Here is a 23,725-nt window from a genome sequence, read left to right on the forward strand (position 1 = left end):
CCTGGGGGCGGGGCCAGAGGGTCTAGCAGGGAAGGTGTTGCTTAAGGCACGACCTCTGAAGGCGCAACCGACCAGTGAGCAAAGGTTCAGAGGGCCAGCGGGCGGGAGGACGAAAGAGAGGAGGGTGTTGACAGATCCTGAGAGGCGGCGTGTTCTGAGGTGGGGGCAGAGGTCCCGAAAGGGAGGCAAGGGCTGAGGGTGGGCTTGGGTCCTGGGGAGTGGGTCCCGAAAGGGGAAGTTCTGAGCGGGGAGGGTTCTGAGGGAGAAGGATTCTGAGCGGGGAGGTTCTGAGGGCGGGTGGGTCCTGAGAGAGGGGAGGGTTCTGAGGGGGGTGAGTTCCCAGGATGGACACGTCCTGAGGGGACTGGTTCTGAAGGGAGACAAGGGTTCCAAGAGGAAAGCAGTTCCTGAGGGAAGGATGGCTTCCCACTAGGGGTGGAGCTAGGCGGGCTTAGGTTAACTCCCTAGGGTGGGGTGTTGGGTCAGGGGTGGGGTGTAGGTTGGGGTGGGGGGATGGGGGTAGTATTAGGCCCGAGGTAGGAAACTGGGACTTGGGGGAGGATGGGTCCTGATGGGGGGACCACAAGAACACCTCCTGAGATGAGGAAGGAGGCCCTGACCTGGTGACAAGGTAAAGACCTTGGGTTAATGAAAGCTCTGGATTCGGGGGAGGCAGATGGAGATTGTGTGGAGCAGTGCTGGTAAAAGGCCTTTTGAGAAGGGGGGAAAGACTGCTACCTGCCTGAGGAAACTTCCACCAGCCTGCAGACCCTAAGGGAAGACAAGGGGCAGCAGGAGTGGGGGCCTGGGTGAGGACAGGCTAAGGTGAGGAAAGAGTTTTAAGTAGGGGAGGGTGCCCAAAAGAAAGAGCAACAGAAGCTCCTGCCCTGAGAGCCCTTCCTAGCCTGACCACCTGCCCTGTCCTGACCACCTCTGTAGGGAGGAACCACTTTGGCGGGCAGTCACTGTTTTAGTGGCTTGAGCCTTCAGTGTAGTCCTCATTTCCTCTTTGCTCCAAATGCCTTGAATCTCCATCCATCTTCAATCTTCAAGACATTCTGACACAGTCCCTGAGCCCTCAGGAGCATGAGGCCCTGCAGTCTTAATCCCATCCTGGCTCCACATCCCACCTGCCTCTTTCACAAGGCCAAGGCCTAAATCTCTTGGCCTTTCTTCCCTGTGAAGTTAATTCAAGCCATAGCCAATAGTTTACTGATTTCCTGTCACTCAGATTGCCCAGTCTGCCCACAAACTTGTACCTTCTGCCTTGCTTGCAAGATCCCTGCCAGCCTCTAGATCTCTAGTACCCTGGTCTCTTTATTTTCATCTATCTGACAGCCCAGCTGGTTCCTGATTCCTTCTCTGATGTTCCCGAACTCTTGCTGAGAGGCCCTTAGCTCCGCCTGCCTGCTTTCCCTTGTCTGCCCCCGCCCCACCCATCAAATGCTGCTGGAGAAGGTTGGTGGCTGCTGCCTGTATAATCCATATATGCCAGCATCATTTGGGCCCATTACACACCTCCCAGGTTCTCCATTCAGTTCCTTCTGCCATTTTTACTTTATTTCATACTTTCCTCATCTTTTTCTCTCCACCACTGCTCTCAGAGAATGAAAGTTTTACAGAGAAAATTAAAGCCATGGTTCTGGAGTTTCTTTAGCTTCCCACCTGGCATTCTCACACCCCTTTCCTTCCTCCTTCCCTTCTCAGACAGGGGAAGAGATGTTCTTCCTTCAGTTCAGGCAGCTCTGCTCTAGAAAGTATCCCTTTTTTCTTTCGTATCTTCCCTTTACATCAAAATACACTCAGATCACTCGCGTCCGGAAAAGCAGCTCTGGACTCCAGGCCCCTCTCCAACTAGTGCCCCTCCAAACCCTACTTCATGAACTAAGTGTCAACCATCTATTCTCTCCATTTTCTCATTCACTCATCACCTCACCTGGTGGGGCTTTCCTACTTACAATGGGGTTGAAGTCACTCTAGTCAAGGTTAATAGTGCCAAACCATTAGCACTTTTCTTGCCTGACCTCTCAGGCAGCCTTTACTTTGTTGACGATTCTGTCCCCTTTGAAGCTGTCTCTTGGCATAATGGTGATATCACATTTTCAAGGTTTCCCTTGTCTGAATGTTCCTTTGCCAGCTTCTCTACCTGTCCTGATTCAAAGACTTGTTCCCGAAACCTCTTATTACTGTTCCTCTCTCTTCGCAAATAGTCTCACCCCCTCCTGTGACTTCAGTTATCAACAACTCTTGGATTTTTGTCTCTAGCCCTGACTTCTCCTTTGAGCCTCAGGCTCATATCTCCACTGCCTCCTAGATGCTCCAGGTGGGTGTCTTGAGAATATCTTAGAGCAAAATACAACTTATTCTCTTCCTCCAAGACTGGATTTCCTTCTCCCAGGCTCATCCTCATCAAGTACACTAATGGAGGCTTTTATATAATATGTCAAAATAGTTAAAAGTTATCAATCAAGCTAACAAACTATTAAATTATGTTCTATCTGCTTACCTGAAAAATAAAGCCCTGTGACAACCTGGAAGGTCAGATTTGATAAGACTCTTGTACTCCCTGGGGTTCTGTGCCGGAATGTGGTGGCTTGGGGAGAGCCACCCCCTGGCCCCTGGGCCTCATCCTACACCCCTTCTCTCCCACCTGGGCTCTGTCCTGCACCATGAGGGGCCTGGCACACATGCTGTGAGCACCCACAAGCCCAAGCTGACATCCTGTGTTCCTGCTAATGGGAGAAGGGTCAGAGGACTAGACTGTAGGGTTTAGGAGGTTGTGCTATGCACAAGAGTAAGGGAAGAGAAGAGTAAGCCCAGAAAGAGGACTCGAAGGTCAAATTCATAAGAGCATATTGAGACTAAGAGCCTGACTCTATGAGGAAGGCCAAACACAAGGAACAGGCAGGAGGAATAGGCAGCGTGGGGAGGTGAGCAGCTGAAGATCCGCTGAGGCAGCTGCAGAGATCAGCCCCGGCCGCTGTGGGAGTAGGGGGCTAGGCAGTTCCAGGAAGTGATGCCCTCAGTCCCCTCAGCCAAAGAAACAGACATATTCTGGACTCTCATCCCTCACATCTGAGCTGTTCATTTTCTTACTAAGTCACTTGACTCAGTCTCTCTCCACCGCTATTTTACACCATCATCTCCTACCTGGATGACTCAAGAGCCGCAGTCTAATTCGTTTCCCTACCTTACTCTCATCTCCCTTGACTCTGTTTCCCCACAGCAGCAGGAACGGTCTTTCTGAAGCACAAATGTGATTACTCCTTGTAGGAACCCGCCAGCGTCTGCTCACTGCCTTTGGGAGCACGTCCAGGCTCCTCAATATGTCATTCGCAGTCCTCGGCATCTGAGCCCTGCTGGCCTCTAACTGCATTAGCACCTCTCACTGACCCCAGCTCCCTCAAGTACACTCACAAATGCAAGCAGTACACACACACTTCACACTAGCACACATAGCATAAACATACTCTAATACCCACACACCACACACTCATACATGTCCCACACTAAAACACACATTCACAAACGTACTTACACATACTATTCTATTGTATCAAAGTATATGATTATCCACATACTATACACTTAGCAACTCACAAGACACTCACATATGCCACACATACTGCACTCACACATTCACACACACACCTTTTTTCATACTTGTACAACACACACTCCCAAGGCACACATATTACACATACTATTCACTTACCCACCTATACCACACACTCCACACATACATCACACTATACACTCATGGGTCATACACACTAACACCATGTTCACATGCTCACACACACCCCCCACTCTATACCCACACCCACACACTAAACACCATGCACACCGAAGGCTTTAACCACGCAATCTATTTCTCACTCCTGCAACCTTTGGCCCAGGCCTTTGCACAGACTATTCTTCCCCCTGGAATGTCCCTTTCCCCCTTCAGGGCTGGCTGTCTGGGCTCATCACCAGAAATCTTTTCCTAACCCTCCAAGCTTGACCCTTCAGAGTTGGGAGAGCAGAAGTGGTCCAAGAATTCTCTCAAGAACCAAACCTAAAAGGAGAAGGCTTGCTTGGTTAGCTTGGGAGTTGGGAATCACAGTCTAATTTCTTAAAGTGTTCAGTTCAGTTCAATCGCTCAGTTGTGTCTGACTCTTTGTGACCCCCATGGACTGAAGCATGCCAGGCTTCCCTGTCCATCACCAACTCTGGGAGCTTACTCAAACTCATGTCCATTGAGTTGGTGATTCCATCCAACCACCTCATCCTCTGTCGTCCCCTTCTCCTCCTGCCGTCAATCTTTCCCAGTATCAGGGCCTTTTCAAATAAGTCAGTTCTTCACATCAGGGGGCCAAAGCTTCAGCATCAGTCCTTCCAATGAATATTCAGGACTGATTTTCTTTAGGATGGACTGGTTGGATCTCCTTGCTGTCCAAGGGACTCTCAAGAGTCTTCTCCAACACCACAGTTCAAAAGCATCAATTCTTTGGCGTTGTTTTCTTTATAGTCCAACTCACATACATATATGACTACTGGAAAAACCGTAGCTTTGACTAGATCTCTGTTTTTAATATGTTGTCTAGGTTGGTCAAAACTTTTCTTCCAAGGACCAAGTGTCTTTTAATTTCATGGCTGCAGTCACCATATGCAGTGATTTTAGAGCCCAAGAAAATAAACTCTGTCACTGTTTCCACTGTTTCCCCATCTATTTGCCATGAAGTGATGGGACCAGATGCCATGATCTTAGTTTTCTGAATGTTGAATCTTAAGCCAACTTTTTCATTCTCCTCTTTCACTTTAATCAAGAGGCTCTTTAGTTCTTCTTTGCTTTCTGCCATAAGGATGGTGTCATCTGTATAACTGAGGTTATTGATATCTCTCCAGGCAATCTTGATTCTAGCTTGTGCTTCATCCAGTCCAGTATTTCTCATGATGTACTCTAGTTGAGTTGAGTTGAGTTCAGTTCAGTCGCTCAGTCGTGTCCGACTCTTTGCAACCCTGTGAACCGCAGTGCACTTGGCCTCTCTGTCCATCACCAACTCCTGGAGTCCATCCAAACCCATGTCCATTGAGTCAGTGATGCCATCCAACCATCTCATCCTCTGTCATCCCCTTCTCCTCCTGCCCTCAATCTTTCCCAGCATCAGGATCTTTTCCAGTGAGTCAGTTCTTCACATCAGGTGGCCAAAGTATTGGAGTTTCAGCTTCAACATCAGTCCTTCCAATGAACACCCAGTGTATAAGTTAAATAAGCAGGGTGACAATACACAGCCTTGACGTATTCCTTTCCCAATTTGGAACCAGTCTGTTGTTCCATGTCCAGTTCTAACTGTTGCTTCTTGTCCTGCATACAGATTTCTCAGGAGGCAGGTCAGGTGGTCTGGTATTCCCATCTCTTTAAGAATTTTCCACAGTTTGGTTGTGATCCACACAATCAAAGGCTTTGGCATAGTCAATAAAGCAGAAGTAGATGTTTTTTTGGAACTCTCTTGCTTTTTCGATAATCCAGTGGATGTTGGCAATTTGATCTGTGGTTCCTCTGCCTTTTCTAAATCCAGCTTGAACATCTGGAAGTTCATGGTTCATGTACTGTTGAAGCCTGGCTTGGAGAATTTTGAGAATTACTTTGCTAGCATGTGAGATAAGTGCAATTGTGTGGTAGTTTGAGCATTCTTTGGCATTGCCTTTCTTTGGGATTGGAATGAAAGGCAGGACTTTTCCAGTCCTGTGGCCACTGCTGAGTTTTCCAAATTTGCTGGCATATTGAGTGCAGCACTTTCACAGCATCATCTTTTAGGATTTGAAATAGCTCAACTGGAATTCTATCACCTCCACTAGCTTTGTTCATAGTGATGCTTCCTAAGGCCCACTTGACTTTGCATTCCCAGGATATCTGGCTCTAGGTGAGTGATCACACCATCATGATTATCTGGGTCATGAAGATCTTTTTTTGTATAGTTCTTCTGTGTATTCTCACCACCTCTTCTTAATATCTTCTGCTTCTTTTAGGTCCATACTGTTCCTGTCCTTTATTGTGCCCATCTTTGCAGGAAATAGTCCCTCGGTATCTCTAATTTTCTTGAAGAGATCTCTGGTCTTTCCCATTCTATTGAAGTGTAACATTTCTTAAATATTGTATCTCCTCGAGCATATAATTTTTGTTGCCCTGTCTGTTGTCTCAGACTCATGGATGATAGACCCTTTCAGAGGAGAGAGACCTTTGTGCTTGTGACCAGTAAGGGAGGACTGTGAAGCCCAGTTCCAGACCACAGCCAGGCTGGGAGGTGGGAAACCCAGTGGGTAGAAAGCAGGGGTAGGCAGCTTCCAACTGGAACTGGACTGTAGGGGAAGGAGCCCAGACCTGAGGGGGAGTAGCCTCAGGTCAAAAGGTCAAGTTCTTAATCAGGAGCATGCCTAGTTTAGAGTGAGCTGAGTTCCAGGGACTCCTTGGCCTGATTACCACTTCTGCTGCTGCTGCTAAGTCACTTCAGTCATGTCCGACTCTGTGCAACCCCATAGATGGCAGCCCACCAGGCTCCCCTGTCTCTGGGATTCTCCAGGCAAGAATACTGGAGTGGGTTTCCATTTCTTTCTCTAATACATGAAAGTGAAAAGTGAAAGTGAAGGCACTCAGTCGTGTCAGACTCTTTGAGACCCCATGGACTGTAGCCTACTAGGCTTCTCCGTCCATGGAATTTTCCATGCAAGAGTACTGGAGTGGGGTGCCACTGCCTTCTCCAGATTACCACTTCTAGTGGAGAGAAAAGCCCAGGTGGGCAGGCTGGCTGGAGGGCAGGGCCTGAACCAGACTAGGAGCTGAGATGGGGGAGGATGACCCAGCTGAAGGTGTTCTTGGAACTCAGAAAGAGGAGGGTTATCAGTCCCAAGTGCCATGCAGCGACTTCCCTGGCAGTCCTGTGGTTAAGACTTTGCCTTCCAGTGTAGGGGACATGAGTTCAATTTCGATCCTTGGTCAGGAAGCTAAGACCCCACATACCTTACAGCCAAAAAACCAAGTGGCATGCAGAGTTTGAGAAGGATGTGGCATCTAGGAAGCCACCTTTCTAGAACAGCGGAGTGTCAAGGTCCGCTGCAGAGCAATAGAGCCTTAAATGGTAGAGACTGAAAGAGCAGAGTCCTCTTTCAGTGAAGGAGGCTGGCCTCACACCTGTTGATGAGCAGAGTGGAGGTGGGGCAGCAGGATGGCAAGGAGCAGGTCCTTTGATGGAGTGGGGGTCTCCACAGGGGCTCATGGGCACCAAGTGTGGGTGCAGAAGTGCACTGGGAAGGAGGCACACAGCCTTCTCCAGGACAGGAAGGACATTGCAGAGAGGGAGAGGATGTGGATATGACAAATGCGAAGGCATTTTGTCACCTCCTTACCAGCATGCTCTGACAGCCTATTGCCATACCCTGGGGAGTTCTCTCTCTGATTGCTTCAATACCAGCCATTCTATGCCCACAGCTTTCTGTTCTTTTGGTGCATCCCTTTTTGCCATCCCTTCCTGGCCTCTGAACACCCTTCTGGCCCAGTCCCTAAGCTCCAGGCCTAGCCCTGAAAGTCATCACTTTAACTGCTTTTCTGCAAACAGCTCTAACTTCTTTGCTGGTTTTTCTGTCTCACCCCGCTCTCAACGTCCTCTCCAGCCCCAGGGGTGTCATGCATTAGTGATTTCAAACCTCAAGCCTCAGTTCTGGTTTCTCTCCTTGGCTTTTAGACTCAGGTGGCTAGTTGCCTTCTGGTCACCTCCGAGTGGAGAGGAACGGGGGAGAAGCCTGGGGTGCTGAGGGAGAGACGGAGGGGAGGATGGAGGGGTGGAGTGGAAAAGCTGAGGGTGGGTGCTGTGTCGGGTCCAGTGGGGCAGCAGGTTTGGGTTTCAGCTGGAAAATTCAGTCTGTGGAGCTGCTTGCAAGTTCACCTGAGGGGAGGGTTCGAGCAAGGGTTCCTGCTGTCAGGCAAATGGGGCTGGTACCTAGTTTTGTCCTTTTATCTTGACTGTCCTATGTCCTCGCCCCTCCCCTCACCAGGGGGCCTGCTGACCCTGAGTTTGTTGCTATCTACATCCTTCCACCCAGACCTGAACACCTAGACTCCCTCCCTTGTGGTTGCGGTCTCACCCTTCCCTCCCTGCTTTTCTTGAACTCAGGCCTCTTGCAGTTACCCTGGTGTGGAGAAGCACTGGCCGCCGCCTCACCAAGCCCGCTGCTGAACCCGCTGATGCCCAGGCCGCCCGCCTGTGTCTTGATTGCTGACTTGAGCTCGTAGTTCTCCCGAATGAGCCGCACCAGCTTCTTCAGTTCCTCATTTTCCCGCACCAGCCTCTCAATCTGATGCCGAAGCCCCTCATAATTGGTGAGTAGAGACATGCCCCAGGGCAGAGGGAAGGGTGCGGCCCCAGGAGGACGCTGCACCTGGAGGCTGCCCGGGGCCTCGGGCCTTGCCCGGGCTGGAGGAGGGCTCCAGAGCTTGCAAGTGGCAAGGCTGGCCCAGTGGCCTGGGCATTATGAGGTCAGAGGCTGCACCTCCTCCGTGCTCCCTCTGCTCTAACAGCCTCAGCTCTCCGTGCCTCCAGACTATGCGCCGGCCCCCTGCAGCCTGGAATGTTCCACCCCGTCCCTGTCCAGCCAGCTTTCCTCGCAAGGTGCCTCCTCTGTGGAGCTTCCCCATCGCTGCCCTCTAGGCTGCCCCCACGGATGTGTCCTCTGTCACAGCACTTGCCTGGGCCTGTGCAGTTAGCTCTTTAGCCCGTTTCATTCACTTCACGTCGAGGGCAAGGACTGTGTGACTCACCAGCATCCAGCAAAGGGCTGGGTGCCGTGAAGGTAGATGACCAGTGAACATCTGTTGAATGAAAACTCGCCACCTTCCTTCCTGGAGAGGGTGCCCTTTCCTCGGGATCTTGGATTTAGTTGTCAGCCTCCTCCTGGAGACATTCTATCTTGGACACCTGGACACCAGGCTATGCTTTCTTCTGGCCCCAGGTGCTCAGAGCCTTTCTCTGGTGGCTGGCCCAGGGGCTCCCTTGTCCAGGTACTCAGCTTCCTACAGCTTGGAGTTTCCGTTTCTGTTGACTCAGCTCCCCTATTCCAAATTCCCCTGTGGTGCCCCTCCTGTGCCCGCTATTCTCTGGATTCTTGAATTTTCCTATTGTCCTTCAAGAACCCAAGACTGTATTCCTCATCAGTTTCTAAGAACGCAGATTTCTGAGTCCTTATAGCACTTCCCTGTTTTAGAGCCGTCTACTGAGAAATTTGCAGGTCTGACCTTGGCAGCTGAGTGAGGCCATGTCCTCGTGACCTCCACTGGTTCTGTGAGTGTCTGCTCTTGAACAGGAGGAGGTGGTGACATCTTGGTATAAGTCAGAGTGCTCACGCTTGACAAGAGAGTGGGGGTGAGGACGCAGTCGAAGATCAGCCAGGGCTGGGGTCAGCCTGAGCTGAGCATTCTACCTGGACCTCACAATGGGAGGCCTACCCCCACCCTCCTCTGACACCCCAGACTGTAATCCAGGCTGAATCACTCTGGCCCTGGGGACCAGGGCTGAGCTTTCTTCAGAGGAGATCTCTCCATGCGCTCTGCTTTTAATAGAACATCTCTGCTGGGATCTCCTCCAGCGTGTGAAAATAAGCTTATCATGGTCCAAGCCTCTTCCACCTCCAGTATTATCTCACTGTTGGCCTCTCCTTGGGTTGATGCTTTCTTTGCCGTCTGTGATGCTTACATTTTCTGGGTCAGCTTGGCTGGGCTATGGTGCTGCCTAGGAATTTGGTCAAACACTAGCCTAGTCATTGCTATGAAAGTTGACTTTAAAGTAAAGTAGATTATCCTCAATCATGTGCGTGGGCTTTATATTGGGTTAACCAACCAAAATCAATCATTCAAAAGCCTTAAGAAGAGAAAACTGAGGTTTTTCCAGGGAAGAATTAGTTGTGCCTCAGCACTGTTTTAGAAATTGTCTGAGTTTCCCGTCTGCTGGTCTGCTCTGCAGACTTTGGACTTGCTATTTCCAATTGTGTGAGCCAGTTCCTTAAAATAAATCTCTTAATATGTAAGAACTCTGATACACCATCTGTATTTCCCTTTGTACCAGTACTGCTTTCTTTATATATATATATATATGTATGTATATATATATATATAGCGTCAACTGTATGGAGGGCATTGTGCTAGAAATTGGGGGTTCAATGTCATAATCAGGCATTGTTCCCACCTTACTGGCCATATTGAGTACAGAGGAGAGCAGCTGTGAATTGAACAATCACACATAAATGTCAAATTACTGCTGTGATGAATGTGTGGTGCCCAGAGAAGGTGTGGGTTAGACCCAGTCAGCTAAGGGCAGCCTTCCCAGAGGAAGCGATGATTGAAATGATATGAGGGAAGTCTCTGGTGGGAGAACTTTCTAGCAGGCATGACAGCCCATGCAGAGGCCCTGGGTCAGTGCGCTCCACGGAAGGAAACGAAAGAGGCTGGCTGAAGTGATGGGCCGGAGGAGGGGAGTTGCTGAGTGTGTGGAGGAGGACAGAGGGCCCAGAATGTGACCGGGTCTGGTGGCCGTGGGACTGTTGATCTTCATCCTAAGGGCCTTGTGAAAGCTTGAAGGGCTTTAAGAAGGGAGTGTGGGAATGGACTGGAGAGAAAGCCGCTGAGTGGAACACAGTAAGGAGGCTGCCATTTACCCAAGCAAGTAACGCAGGTGGCTTGAACACGGGTGGTGCCAAGGAGCGAAGTGGATGGGGTTGAGAAAATTTTGGTGGGTACTGGGTGGACTGGTACTCAGCATGGGTGTGAACAGGGGCAGCATCACAGTTGCTGGTATGTGTGCTAGAGCCGCTGGTGACACCAACCCAGAGGGAACAAGACCAGGTTTAGAGCAAAGACCCTGAATCAGGTTTGGAAGTGGTGCTGAGAGTGGGTGCCCTTGAAACCTCCAAGGAGTTCATTCAAGGAGGCAATGCTTCCTGCTCCAGTCCCAGGGGAGAGCCCGCCGTGTATGCTAGAAAGATATCATTTGGGGTTCATCAGCTTTTAGACGGCAAATGAAGCCACGGGAGTGGGTGAGGTCACCCAGGAATCAGTAAGTCAGAAAGGCAGGCTTTAGGCCTCCTGTGCCTCAAAGAGCGGCACAAGCCTGAAGACAGCACAGGGCAGAAGTGCCGCAGGGACTTGCATTCCCCTCAGGCTCAGCAGGAATTCTCTGCAGACAAAGCTTCAGTGTTTTCCCACTCACTTATGCTGAGTCAGACACCCCCTGGTTGGACCACTGGCTTTTGAACAGTTTGTCCCGATTCAGATTTACCTCATTAGATTCTGCTCAGCATGCCAGCTTGGCGAGGCCCTCGGGGATCTTTGCTCCCGTCTTGGCTGAGGATGCTTTGTAGGTTTAACAAGCTTCCTTTGAAAGCCATCTTCTCAAGAAGATGGTTGAAGAACAGGGGCCTTTATTTAACCTGGAGCCCTCTGTCTGCACCCCCTTTCACTTCCCATACCCCTTGTGGGGAGGGATCAGTCCGCATGTGGCCAGTGCACATCGAGCAATACTCGCCACGTGATCATTTTAGCCCTGTTTAACCGCAGGGTCTGCGAGCTTGCAGTCACATCCTGGTGCTGCTGCGGAGCTCCTGGGAGGGATCTGCCCACTCTGTGCCCTACAGGGTCGGCTGGCTCCTAACTACCAGCACCCTCCAGTACTGCTGACAGTCCTAACACTCCCACCCCAGGCAGATGGTACAGACACCTTCTCCTCTGGGCGAGGCACCAAGGCACCACCCTCCAAGCACCTGGGCTTCCCAGGTCCCCATGACCAGCCCATGCTTCCTGCCTTTTCCCAGTTGTCAAGGTTGGGGTTTGGGGCAGGCTGCCGAGTCTCTGGCCTGCTCTTCCTGCCTCCAGCCTCAGCCTCTCTGCACAGCTGCCAAGAGATCTTTCTGGCCCCCTGTTGGATGCAGGCTCCACTTGGGGAAGACTCGGGTGCTGTTGTGGGAGGACGAGGGTCACAGCACATACTGCTCTGCACCCCTGAGCCTGAGACAGGCCCTAGAACAAAATAGGTGCTCAAGAAACACACAAACTTTTTTCCTCTTTTCTCAAAGAATTCCCACCACAGAGCTAGAGAAGGCACGTTGGTTCATGGTGGAAACAGGCCAGGTGCTAGCTGAGTGTCTGAGGACGAGCCTCTGGGTTTCTGAGGGAACGGCTGCCCCTCCCTGCGTCTAGAGGCCTGGGGAGGCAGGGGCCTGGGAGGAGCAGGGGACTCTGTGCACCAGCCTGGGGTCCTGCCGGCCAGAGTCAGGGAGAGAGCCTCAGAGGAGAGCCTCTCCAGGTGCTGGCTAGAGGCAGAGTGTTCTGGGAATGAGACCTTGGTCACCAACGGGGGTCATCCTGTCACCCCTCATAAAGGGTGGGAGTTAGAGGCCAGGACGGGGCAGGAGGGCTCTGTCAGGCCCTGGAGCCCGGCAGCATCTCCTGTAGGACCCTCTCAGCCTTTCACGAAGCATCATCTAAGGGCAGCCAGAAGGAGGAGGGCGGGGCAGCGCTACAGAGAGGAGGGGCTGGGGACCCGGGCTGCTGGGGGTGTGTGGTTGGGATTCAGGCCCTTGGACTCCAAAAGCCTCAGACTAGACCTGTGTCACTCCTCACCCTGACCCTCCATTGATGTCTGCTCCTACTGCAGACCCTAGCGTGGGAGCCCGCCTCAGGTCCTCGCATCAGCAGCGTCAGAGTGCTTGCGCGTCAGGCCTCGGCTTGGCCGCGTGACCCCAGCAGCCCCCATCTGCATGCCTCTATCCCTTCATCTGTCATGGTGGGTGATGTGCTACCTACTCCCCCTGCTGTGTGAGGCCCAAATGAGGTGACGTGTGTAATACAGCAAGGGCTGCGTCTGGCGCAGGGGAAGAGCTAAATGCATTTTCTCACCAGCCCAGAGATCTTGACAGCCTGCCAGGTGCCAGGCATATTGTGGGGACAGCAGGGAGCAAACAAGGAACCTCTGCTCTCTCTGGCTCCATTTCCATGGCCAGCAGCTGCCCAGGGCAGGGCAGGCCTGAAGCTGGAGGGGGAGCGGGAACCCCAAGCTCCCTGGCCCTGTTCCTTGACTGGAGGGCACTCTCAGAGCCTGGGAGGGGAGACAGAGGGGCGTGGAGGTGGGGGACCCTAGCCAAGGACTGCCTGTCAGTACGGGTGAGGGGTGACTGTGGACATGTGGCCTTCCAAAGCCTCAGTCCCCATCAGCTGGCTCGTGACACTGTCTCGCAAGGCTTCTGTCAGGACCGTGCATTCGGTTATCTGCCCCACTGCTGGCATTGCTGCCATCTCTCACTGCTGCCCAGAACCCAGCAGACGCCTGCTGCCTGCTGGCGGGTGCGTGGGCCAGCAACTGAGAGAAGGAGGTGAGGTGGTGGTGATGCAGGGCGGCGGGAGGAGGAGTGATATGGGGAAGGGTGAGTAGGTGGAGTTGAGGCCCGCAGAGCAGAGAGGTCAGAGGGCCTCTCTGACAGGCAGCTCTTGGGAGGAGACTGGAGGTGGGTGTGGGACAGGAAGTGAGGGTGTTGAGGGCAAAACCTTCCTGATGGAGGGACAGCCAGTGCAAAGGCCCTGGGCATACGAGCAGGTGTGGTGCACTTTTGAAGACCAGCCAGCAGGCCTGAAAGGTGGAGGGGAATGAGCCCTGAAGAGGGAGGTGGTCACGTAGAGGCAGAGGTGAGGTGTCGAGGGGAACATAGGGACTTTGGATCTTACACCTGGTGAGATGCTGAGGCTCAGAGGTTGTTGAGTAGAAGAAGGAGCTTAACAGGCAGTTCACATGACGATATGACCTGGGACTGGGGCTGCAGGACCCTCGCCACTGTTAGGTCCTTGGGTCCACTTCCAGCACTTCCTGGGCTCTAAATGAGCCCCACAGAGCAAGTTCACGGGCCCTGCCTGGCCCTGCCGCTGCCCTCGCTGCTCGGCCTCTGGGTAATATCCCGATGTCCCGCCTGCCCGCCCCTCCCCACCCACACCTCCTCACACACACCAACTTCTGCCTGCCCAGCCCTTGCACAGCTCCTGTGAGCTGTGTCCATCCCCTGCTCCAGGTGCCTCTGCGACAGGCCCTGGCCAGCCCTGCAGCTGAGGGCAGATCTGCTCCCAGCCCTCAGCTCAGCCCCATCTGAGTAGAACTGTCAGGGGCCTTTCATCAGGAGTCTCTGTGAGCATGGAGGGAAGTGGCAGGGGACAGGGCCACCTGGTTTTAGGCCTGAACCTGGAGAGCAGTGTTTAAATCTTCGCTTGCCCTTTGCTGGCTGGCTGGGAGAGACACCATGAGGTCACGGCAGGCAGGGCTGACACCTTTGGGGAGTGAGTTTGTCTTGAAAGTCAGATGACCCAGAGGTGAGGTCAGGGCCTGCATGTAGGGCTTGGTGACAGACTTTGGACACTTGGGATCTTCATCTGCCTACGCTCAGGGCTGGCAGAGGAATAGCTGCTGAAATGGGAGCAACTTGAGGCCGGCAGGCACACACCGGGTTGCGCTGATGAGGTCACCAAGCTGAGGGTCAGATAGTGGGGTTGACACAGGATTAGAGCCCAACCTGAGGTCATTGGCCATCCTCATCATCTGCCACTCAGGCCTCCTTGCCCTTGGCCCGGAGGCCTCCCCAACTCCCATGCCTGCAAGTGAGCCCTGGGTGAGGATCTGGGCCAGGGGTCAGCTTGTTCACCGTCACCTGGGCTCTGGCTGGATCTGGGGGGCACACTTGCCCCTACTTCTTCCTGTGATTTTTTGGCCAGCCCTTACTGCCTCATCCCAGGAACATGTCTCTTCTCTCTTCCCTTCTGTAGCGGACGAGAAGTAAAGACTTTCCCAAACCAGTTTCCTCAGAATCTGCTGTGGAGTCCCGGGTTTGTGACCTGAGGCCCTTTCTAGAGCTAGGCTCATTTGCTTGGTGATGGTGATGGACACCTACTTGGGCCAATCAATGTTTGGCCTCCCTGCTCCAGCCCTCTCTCCCTAGCATCTTCCACCACAGCACTTCTGGCTGACATCCCTCAGGTGGAGACTCTGATCCCAGGACCCTCTTCAGCCTGTGTGGGTCCTTGGGCCACAGCCTGAGCAATTTCATGATACAATTTCATGATGTAGTTGTTGTTATTTAGTCTCTAAGTCGTGTCAGACTTTTTTGCAACCCTATGGGGTTGCAAGCCCACCAGGGGTCCTCTGTCGATGGGGTGAGTACCCTTATTTGATTCAGCTAGATCTCTTAGTTTCTGGTATTACTGAAACAATCTGGTTATAGGAGGGAATCCTAAAAAAATATAATTTTGCTAAAATGCTTGTTTTGAAAATGTGAATTTGTTTTGACATGATTGATATATTTGGGAACAATTTGAACACAGCCAAATTTCTTTTTCTCTCTTTTTGGCTGCACTGTGTGGCATGTGGGATCTAAGTTTCCTGACCAGGGATCGAATCCATGCCCTCTGCAGTAGATGCGTGGCGTCTTCACCACTGGACCTCCTAGGAAGTCTCAAACTTCCTTTGTTTACGTGAAATTTTGTTTATGAGAAATAGGTGAAAACAGAAAGCAAAAACTGGACCCAGCTGAATGGACCACAACCACCTAGAAAGGTGCAAGACACACACCTCAGACATCTGCCAGCTGCTTCAGTTCACCAGTCAGCACTGTGCTGAGCCACACCCCCTACATCCATGTTACAATTTCCCATCCGATTTCAGACACTTCACAATAACCCACAAGCCACAACCTTTCCCCCACCCACTTCTGTAAACTGGCTTCACGTCTTCTTCAAGGTAAATCCCACATTTATTGCAGTATTCCTGTATTTCTTAGCCACGTAACACGTGTAAACCTGTGTTGTCACTTCTATCACGCTGTTAAGACTTTCTGAGCGCGTCGTTGGTGACATTTTTGCACACTGTGCTTCTAGCCCCGTTTTCCTCAAAAGCCTTGTGGCTTTTCCTGTGCCGTTGCTGGACTCTGGTGGTTCTCGGACCTCTGGAAGCCACAGTCTGTGAACTGATGCTCAGCGTCCTGCCTGCTGCCTCCCGACGTCCCCGGGATGGAGTGCTTCTCCAGGCGGCCGGGACACTCTCCCAGGCCCCTTGAGAGAATCACCCATGGGAGGGCTAATCCTTTTTCTGTGGGTGTCACCCGCACCTTGAGGGAGCTCTCCCATTGCCACCGCACCACACTGGACTCTGACAGTGCTGTGTGCTCTTTAATACACAAGGCAATCCAACAAGGACGAGACTTATTGAGCACCAACTGTGTGCCGTGTGCCCTACTGGGCACTCAGGTGACTGTGATGGTACCACACGCTTCACGGAGAATTACAGTCAGTGGGGCACACAGGCCAGCAGGCAGACGGCGAGCACACGGCAGGCGAGGGCTTGACTGGGGCACCGCAGCAAAGGCCATCTGGGCCTGGGGGGCGGCAGGGGCTCATCCCAGAGGAGTGATTTGCTGTTTGACTTACTTACCAGCAAAGTGTGACGTGATCCAGCTGCTGTATGTCTTCTCCAGATCTCAATGTTGTCAGACTTCTTGATTTTTTTCCAGTTGATATTAACTAATATCTCATTGCAGTCTTGATTTCATTCAGCCAGTCAACAAATGTCTATTGAGTGCTTACTTTGTGCCTGGCACTGCTTTAGGACTAGATGTGCAATCCCTTGATAATTTATGAGATAAACATATCATCATGTTTCATGGCCATTTGAGAGATACACACTGCCGTGTCTATCAGGGGGTCTTCTTAGTCTATTAAATATCCAGCCCCATCTTCAAGACGACCAAAGACCACCCTTGCAACCATCTGTTCAGACATGCCAGGAACACAGATGGCCAGCAGTGGGGCTACAATCATCTTTTTCTGAAGCAATCATGGAGTGATCTTTTAAAAAAGTATTTATTTGTTTATTTATTTGGCTGCACCAGGTCTCAGTTGTGGCATGTGGGATCTTTAGTTGAGGCATGGGAACCCTTAATTGCTGCATGTGGGATCTAGTTCCCTGACCGGGGATCGAACCTGCACCCCCTGAACTGGGAGCACGGAGTCTTAGTCTCTGCACCACCAGGGAGGTTCCCATGGAGCAATTTATATAGCCATCGAGACTACATGTTTGGATCTTAGGTGCTAGCCCACATACAAGAGGATCAGATCCACACTGGGCAGGGCTTCCAAATCCTACACCTCGCAGGAACAACAGTTGCATAGACCTGGCTTCCAGAGTCTCTGTGAGGGACGTGCTCTGCTTCAGGAGTCACTTTCCCCCAGGAAGCTCAGGGTTATGGCTCTTCTCAGGCATTCACGGTTCATTTCTAGTTTCTCCCTGTCTACACGCAGCTTCCAATAGCGGTGATTGTTACCATAAGCAGTGTCCATATTTAAATCATTAACACTCTACCTGTATCTGGTTACCAGGGAACATAGCTAGAGTTAACCAAAGGTCAAAGTCTCAAGCAGAAGAGGAAATGGTTTGTTAACCTTTTGCCCACATTCATTGGAAACAAACAAACAAACAAACGTTATTGAGGTGTAATTCTCACTCAATAAAATGTACCTGTTTTAAGCAAACAGTTTGATGAGCTTTGGAAAAAGTGTGTACCATGTGATCACCACTACAATGAGGTATAGAATTTTTCTGTTACCCCCAAAGTTTCCCTGTGCTTTTTTCTAGTAATCCTCACTTCCCATCCCTGGTCCTAACAGGTTAGTCTTCTTTGGAGGTGTACGTTCCTTTGTGTCTGGTTTCTTTTGTTCAGCCTGGCATTTTTGAGAGACGTCCTTGTGGTTGTGTGCATTACTAGTTTGTTCCTTCTTAGAGCTGAGTAGTATTCTGTCATATGACTATCACAATGAGTTTATTCCTTTACCTGTCCCTGGACATTTCAGTCATTTCCGTTTTTTGGTTATTATGAATAAGGCTTCTATGGACACTTGTATATAAATCTTTGGATAAAAATATGGGAATAGAACTGCTAGATCATACAATTCAGTTCAGTTCAGTCACTCAGTTGTGTCTGACTCTTTGAGACCCCCATGGACTGCAGCATGCCAGGCTTCCCTGTCCATCACCAACTCCCGGAGTTTACTCAAACTCATGTCCATTGAGTCGGTGATGCCATCCAACCATCTCATCCTCTGTTGTCCCCTTCTCCTCCTGCCTTCAATCTTTCCCAGCATCAGGGTCTTTTCAAATGAGTCAGTTCTTCGCATCAGGTGGCCAAAATATTGGAGTTTCAGCTTCAGCATCAGTCCTTCCAATGAATATTCAGGACTGATTTCCTTTAGGATTGACTGGTTGGATCTCCTTGCAGTTCAAGGGACTCTCAAGAGTCTTCTCCAACACCACAGTTCAAAAGCATCAATTCTTCGGCACTCAGCTTTCTTTATAGTCCAACTCTCACATCCATACATGACTACTGAAAAAACTATAGCTTTGACTAGACGGACCTTTGTGGCAAAGTAATGTCTCTGCTTTTTAATATGCTGTCTAGTTTGTCATAGCTTTTCTTCCAAGGAGCAAGCATCTTTTAATTTCATGGCTACAGTCACCATCTGCAGTGATTTTGGAGCCCAAGAAAATAAAATCTGTCACTTCTTCCCCATCTATTTGCCATGAAATGCTGGGGCCAGATGCCATGATCTTTGCTTTTTGAATGTTGAGCTTTAAGTCAGCTTTTTTCACTTCCTCTTTCACTTTCATCAAGAAGCTCTTTAGTTCTTTGCTTTCTGCCATAAGGGTGGTGTTATCTGCATATCTGAGGTTATTGATATTTCTCCCAGCAATCTTGATTCCAGCTTGTGCTTCATCCAGCCCGGCATTTCACATGATGTACTCTGCATATTTCTTTGCATTGATCACTGAGGAAGGCTTTCTTATCTCTCCTTGCTATTCTTTGGAACTCTGCATTCAAGAATGGGTATATCTTTCCTTTTCTCCTTTGCCTTTTGCTTCTCTTCTTTTCTCAGCTATTTGTAAGGCCTCCTCAGACAACCATTTTGCCTTTTTGCATTTCTTTTTCTTGGGGATGGTCTTGATCCTGCCTCCTGTACAATGTCATGAACCTCTGTCCATAGTTCTTCAGGCACTCTGTCTATCAGATCTAATCCCTTGAATCTATTTCTCACTTCCACTGTAAGGGATTTGATTTAGGTCATATCTGAATGGTCTAGTGGTTTTCCCTACTTTCTTCAATTTAAGTCTGAATTTACAATAAGCAGTTCATGATCTGAGCCACAGTCAGCTCCCAGTCTTGTTTTTGCTGACTGTATAGAGCTTTTCCATCTTTGGCTGCAAATAATATAATCAATCTGATTTCAGTATTGACCGTCTGGTGATGTCCGTGTGTAGAGTCTTCTCTTGTGTTGTTGGAGGAGGGTGTTTGCTATGACCAGTGTGTTCTCTTGACAAATCTCTGTTAGCCTTTGACTGCTTCATTTGTACTCCAAGGCTGAACTTGCCTGTTATTCCAGGTATCTCTTGACCTCCTACTTTTGCATTCCAGTCCCTATGATGAAAAGGACATCTTTTTTTTGGTGTTAGTCTTAGAAGGTCTTGTAGATCATCATAGAACCATTCAACTTCAGTTTCTTCGGCATTACTGGTTAAAGCATGGACTTGGATTACCTTGATATTGAATGGTTTGCCTTGGAAACAAACAGAGATCATTCTGTCATTTTTGAGATTGCATCCAAGGACTGCATTTCGGACTCTTTTGTTGACTTGAGGGCTACTCCATCTCTTCTAAGGGATTCTTGCCCACAGTAGTAGATATAATGGTCATCCAAATTAAATTCACCCATTCCAGTCCATTTTAGTTCACTGATTCCTAAAATGTCAATGTTCACTCTTGCCATCTCCTGTTTGACCACTTCCAATTTACCTTGATTCATGGACCTAACATTCCAGGTTCCTATGCAATATTGTTCTTTACAGCATCGGACTTTACTTCCATCACCAGTCACATCCACAACTGGGTGTTTTTTTGCTTTGGCTCGTCTCTTCATTCTTTCTGGAATTATTTCTCCACTCTTCTCCAGTAGCATATTGGGCACCTACCGACCTGGGGAGTTCATCTTTCAGTGTCATATCTTTTTGCCTTTTCATACTGTTCATGGAGTTCTCAAGGCAAGAATACTGAAGTGGTTTGCCATTCCCTTCTCCAGGACCACATTTTGTCAGAACTCTCCACCATGACCCGTCCATCTTGGGTGGCCCTACACGGCATGGCTCATAGTTTCATTGAGTTAGACAAGGCTGTGGTCCATGTGATCAGTTTGGTTAGTTTTCTGTGATTGTGGTTTTCATTCTGTAAATATCTGTTATAAACTGCCAGATTGTTTTCCAAAGTGGTTATACCGTTTTACTTTTCTTTTCTTTTTTTTTTTTTTGAGCTTTTATATTCGAGTTTATTCTTCATTTAACTTTTAAACACTACTATAGTTGAATATTAAAACAAAAGCAAGTAGTGAGCATATTATAATTATAGTCCTTCACTCAATCACTACTGCAATAAAACCCCAGCAGTGAGTGTTATTCACAGGCCTACTAAGAGGTCTGACACTGAACACCACCCCGAGGATGATGTTCATCATCCTCATATGCTTCTCCATTGTAATGACGCCGTCTTTCCTGATTTGGATCAAAGTCCACTAATTCTACCTGGTCCATTTCATCAGTCTCTTCTACTTCCTTCCTCTCAGGCAGAAGTTTTTCCAGCAAAGAGAGTTTATCAGGAGAGAGAAAGCCATTCTCAGGAAAGTTTACCTTAAATTCAATGATTAGGCGACCCTTTTCATATGGCCTACGATAAATTGGCATGCCTTCATTTAGCACACACTTGATATCTCCATGCTTGACGATCTGACCTGGATGAGAAGTGATGACTATGGTTCGGTTGTCAAGAGTAGATATTGGCTTCTGGAAGCCACACAATGCCTCAACCAGCTGTATGTCCATACACATGAAAAGATCTTCTCCTCATCGAGTAAAAACAGCATGGTCCTTCTGATCTAAAACAATGATAATATCTCCTGGCTCCAGTCCTGGTTCTTGGTCTCCTTCACCATGGAATGTTATCTTCTGGCCATCTTTCATGCCTTTGTCAATATGAACTTCTAGAATTTTCTTTTCTCGAACTATCTTCCTTCCATTGCAGCTTTTACATCTATCTTTAGGACTGATCCGCTCCCCATGGCCCTGGCACTCCATGCAGACAGACTGAATTTGCTGAACCATTCCAGGTCCTATCTGATGAATTCTTATTTGCATTCCAGTACCCCGGCAATTGGGACAGCATTCTACCGCTCCTTTCTTACCACCTCAGCCTTCACATTTGTCACAAATCACATTCTTTTGCAGAGCTAGTTTTCTTGTTGCACCATTATATAAATCTTCTAAAGTTACTGTAAGTTGATGCACAACGTTTTTACCTCTCCTCTCTCTCTGCATCCTGCCTCCTCCTCCGAAAAACATATCCAAGATGTCCATGGGGGAGCCAAAACCACCACCTGCTCCACCTTCTTTAATTGCCTTTTCTCCTCTTTTGTCATATAATTCCCTTTTCTTTGCCTCAGAGAGCACTTCGTAAGCTTGAGAAATCTGTTTAAACTTCTTGCCTTCATTTGGATTCTTATCAGGGTGGTACTTCAAGGCCAGTTTCCTGTAAGCCTTTTTCAATTCTTCTTGGGTGGCATTGGGTTTGACCCCCAAAACATCATAGTAAGTGGTTTCTTTCACCATTTTCTACAGCCGGTGAGCGGGCCGATGCCGGTGTGGGGGAGCGGGAAGGAGTGCGTTGCTGTGCGCAGCTCGGGCAGCCGCCGCTCCTCTGCCTTTCACCGAGCATTCTGGAAAGTTCCCCGTTTTACTTTTCTACCAATGGTAAATGAGAATTCCAGTTGCTCTGCATCTTTGGCAATATGCTAATGTTAATCTTTTAATTTTAGCTGTTCTACTGAATGTAGAATGGTATTTCATTGTAGTTTTAAATTGCGTCTCCTTGATGGCTAATGATTTTGGAAATAATTCATGTGCTTACTGGCCGTTTGCATATCTTCTTTTTTAATATGTAGTTTTTAAACTTGATATATTGTATTTTCATTTTTATTCAATTAAAGAAATTTTCTTTCTTTTTTTTTTTTTTTTGGCTTAGAGGCTTGCAGGATGTTAGTTCTCCGATGACGGATCAAACCTGCACCCCCTGCAGTGGAAGCACAGAGTCAACCACTGGACTGCCAGTGAAGTTCCTATGTATCTTCTTTTATGAGCTTCCTAAAAATTTTTGCCCATTAAAAAAAAATTAGGTTGAGTGTCTTCTAATTATGACATTCCCTGGTGGCTCAGAGGTAAAGAAACTGCCTGCCAATGCAGGAGACCCCTGGGTCAGAAAGATCCCCTGGAGAAGGAAATGGCAGCCCACTCCAGTATTGTTGCCTGGAGAACCCCACGGACAGGGGAGCCTCATGCACTACAGCCCACGGGGCTGCAAAAGAGCAGACAGGACTTATCAACTGGATAGCAGCAGCAACACTTGTACATCTAGATACAACTGTAACCCTTTGCAAATACATGTATTGCGAATATTTTCTCCGAGTGGTGGCTTGTCATTTCATTTCCTTTTCAAGAGCAAAAGCTTTTATCAAAAAAATTTTTAAATGGTCTGTGCTTTTTGTGTCCTATTTAGGAAGTCTGTCTACATTTTATCTCAAAGTTTTTTATAATTTCAGCTTTCATATTTAGGTCTATGGTCCATTTCAACTTAATTTTTGTATCTGCTGTAAGGTAAGGGTGGAGGTTCTTTCTCTTTAATACCGATATCTAATTATTCTATTACCATTTGTTTAAAGAAATATGTATAGTATATTTCTGGATTTTCTATTCTGTCCACTGATCTGTATGTCTCCCTTAGGACACTATTATACCATCTCGATCATTACAGCTTTACAGTAAATTTTGAAATCAGGTCCTCCAACCTTGTTCGGCTTTTTGAAATCTTTCATGTTTCCATATATACTTAAGGTGTTTGTCAATGTCTACAATAAAGCCTGATAAGATTTTCATTGGAACTGTGTGTTGAATTTCTAGATCAATCTGGAAATAACTGATATCACTATTGAGTCTGATGCGTGAACATGGTACATCTACTTATCTTTCAAAATCTCAGAAATGTTCTGTAGTTTTCAGGAGACATGCATTGCACATATTTTGTTGTTTACCACTGTGAAGAGACAAAGCAGACATGAAACTGCCATTCTTAGAAGGGTCTGCTTGGCCTTGGTCATCTGGGAATTTTTCAGAGAGTTCCCATAGTTCTCAGAACTGATAAACTGATAAGAATGGCGTGCTGTGCCCAACTCTTGGTTCAAACAATGAGGCTTATGCTGAGCTTGTGATCTCCTTCTGAGAGTCTGGAATTTTGGTTGCTGCTGGGCAGAGGGTGCCTGTATGACCAGCCGCCTATGAGAAGCTCAGCACTAGGTTTCTAATATGCTTCCTTCATAGACAACATTGCACACATATTGTCCCAACTCATTGCTCAGAGAATTAAGTTCATGCTGTGTGACTCCACAGGGAGAAGACTCCTAAAAGCTTGCACTGGGTTTCCTTCACATTTTATCTTTTTTCTGTGCAGATTTTGCTTCATATCCTTTCTGTGTAATAAATTATTGCCATGAGCAGGAGTATAGCTGAATCCTGAGTTCTAATGAATCAAC

At 48.8% G+C, this 23,725-nt stretch overlaps 1 protein-coding gene, 1 long non-coding RNA gene and 1 pseudogene across 2 annotated transcripts in view; 1 reads left to right on the forward strand and 2 right to left on the reverse strand.

Moving 5' to 3' along the window:
* The window catches only part of SPATC1 (spermatogenesis and centriole associated 1), a 28,359-nt gene extending 18,925 nt beyond the window's left edge, over positions 1–9,434 (reverse strand). Inside the window, exon 1 of the mRNA XM_070464445.1 lies at positions 8,160–9,434. Within this exon, the coding sequence (XP_070320546.1) occupies positions 8,160–8,370 (211 nt within the window). The 5' untranslated portion in view covers positions 8,371–9,434. The remainder of the gene's footprint in view (positions 1–8,159) is intronic.
* On the forward strand, positions 1–23,077 carry LOC139034085 (uncharacterized). Its single transcript, XR_011486542.1, has 3 exons — positions 1–159; positions 8,151–8,356; positions 22,165–23,077. It is a non-coding gene; the product is annotated as an uncharacterized lncRNA (long non-coding RNA).
* On the reverse strand, positions 20,372–21,819 carry LOC139034081 (dnaJ homolog subfamily A member 1 pseudogene; annotated as a pseudogene).
* Positions 23,078–23,725: the final 648 nt, after the last annotated feature.

Source organism: Odocoileus virginianus, unplaced genomic scaffold (genome assembly GCF_023699985.2).
Source record: "Odocoileus virginianus isolate 20LAN1187 ecotype Illinois unplaced genomic scaffold, Ovbor_1.2 Unplaced_Contig_23, whole genome shotgun sequence".
Taxonomy (NCBI): Eukaryota; Metazoa; Chordata; class Mammalia; order Artiodactyla; family Cervidae; genus Odocoileus; species Odocoileus virginianus.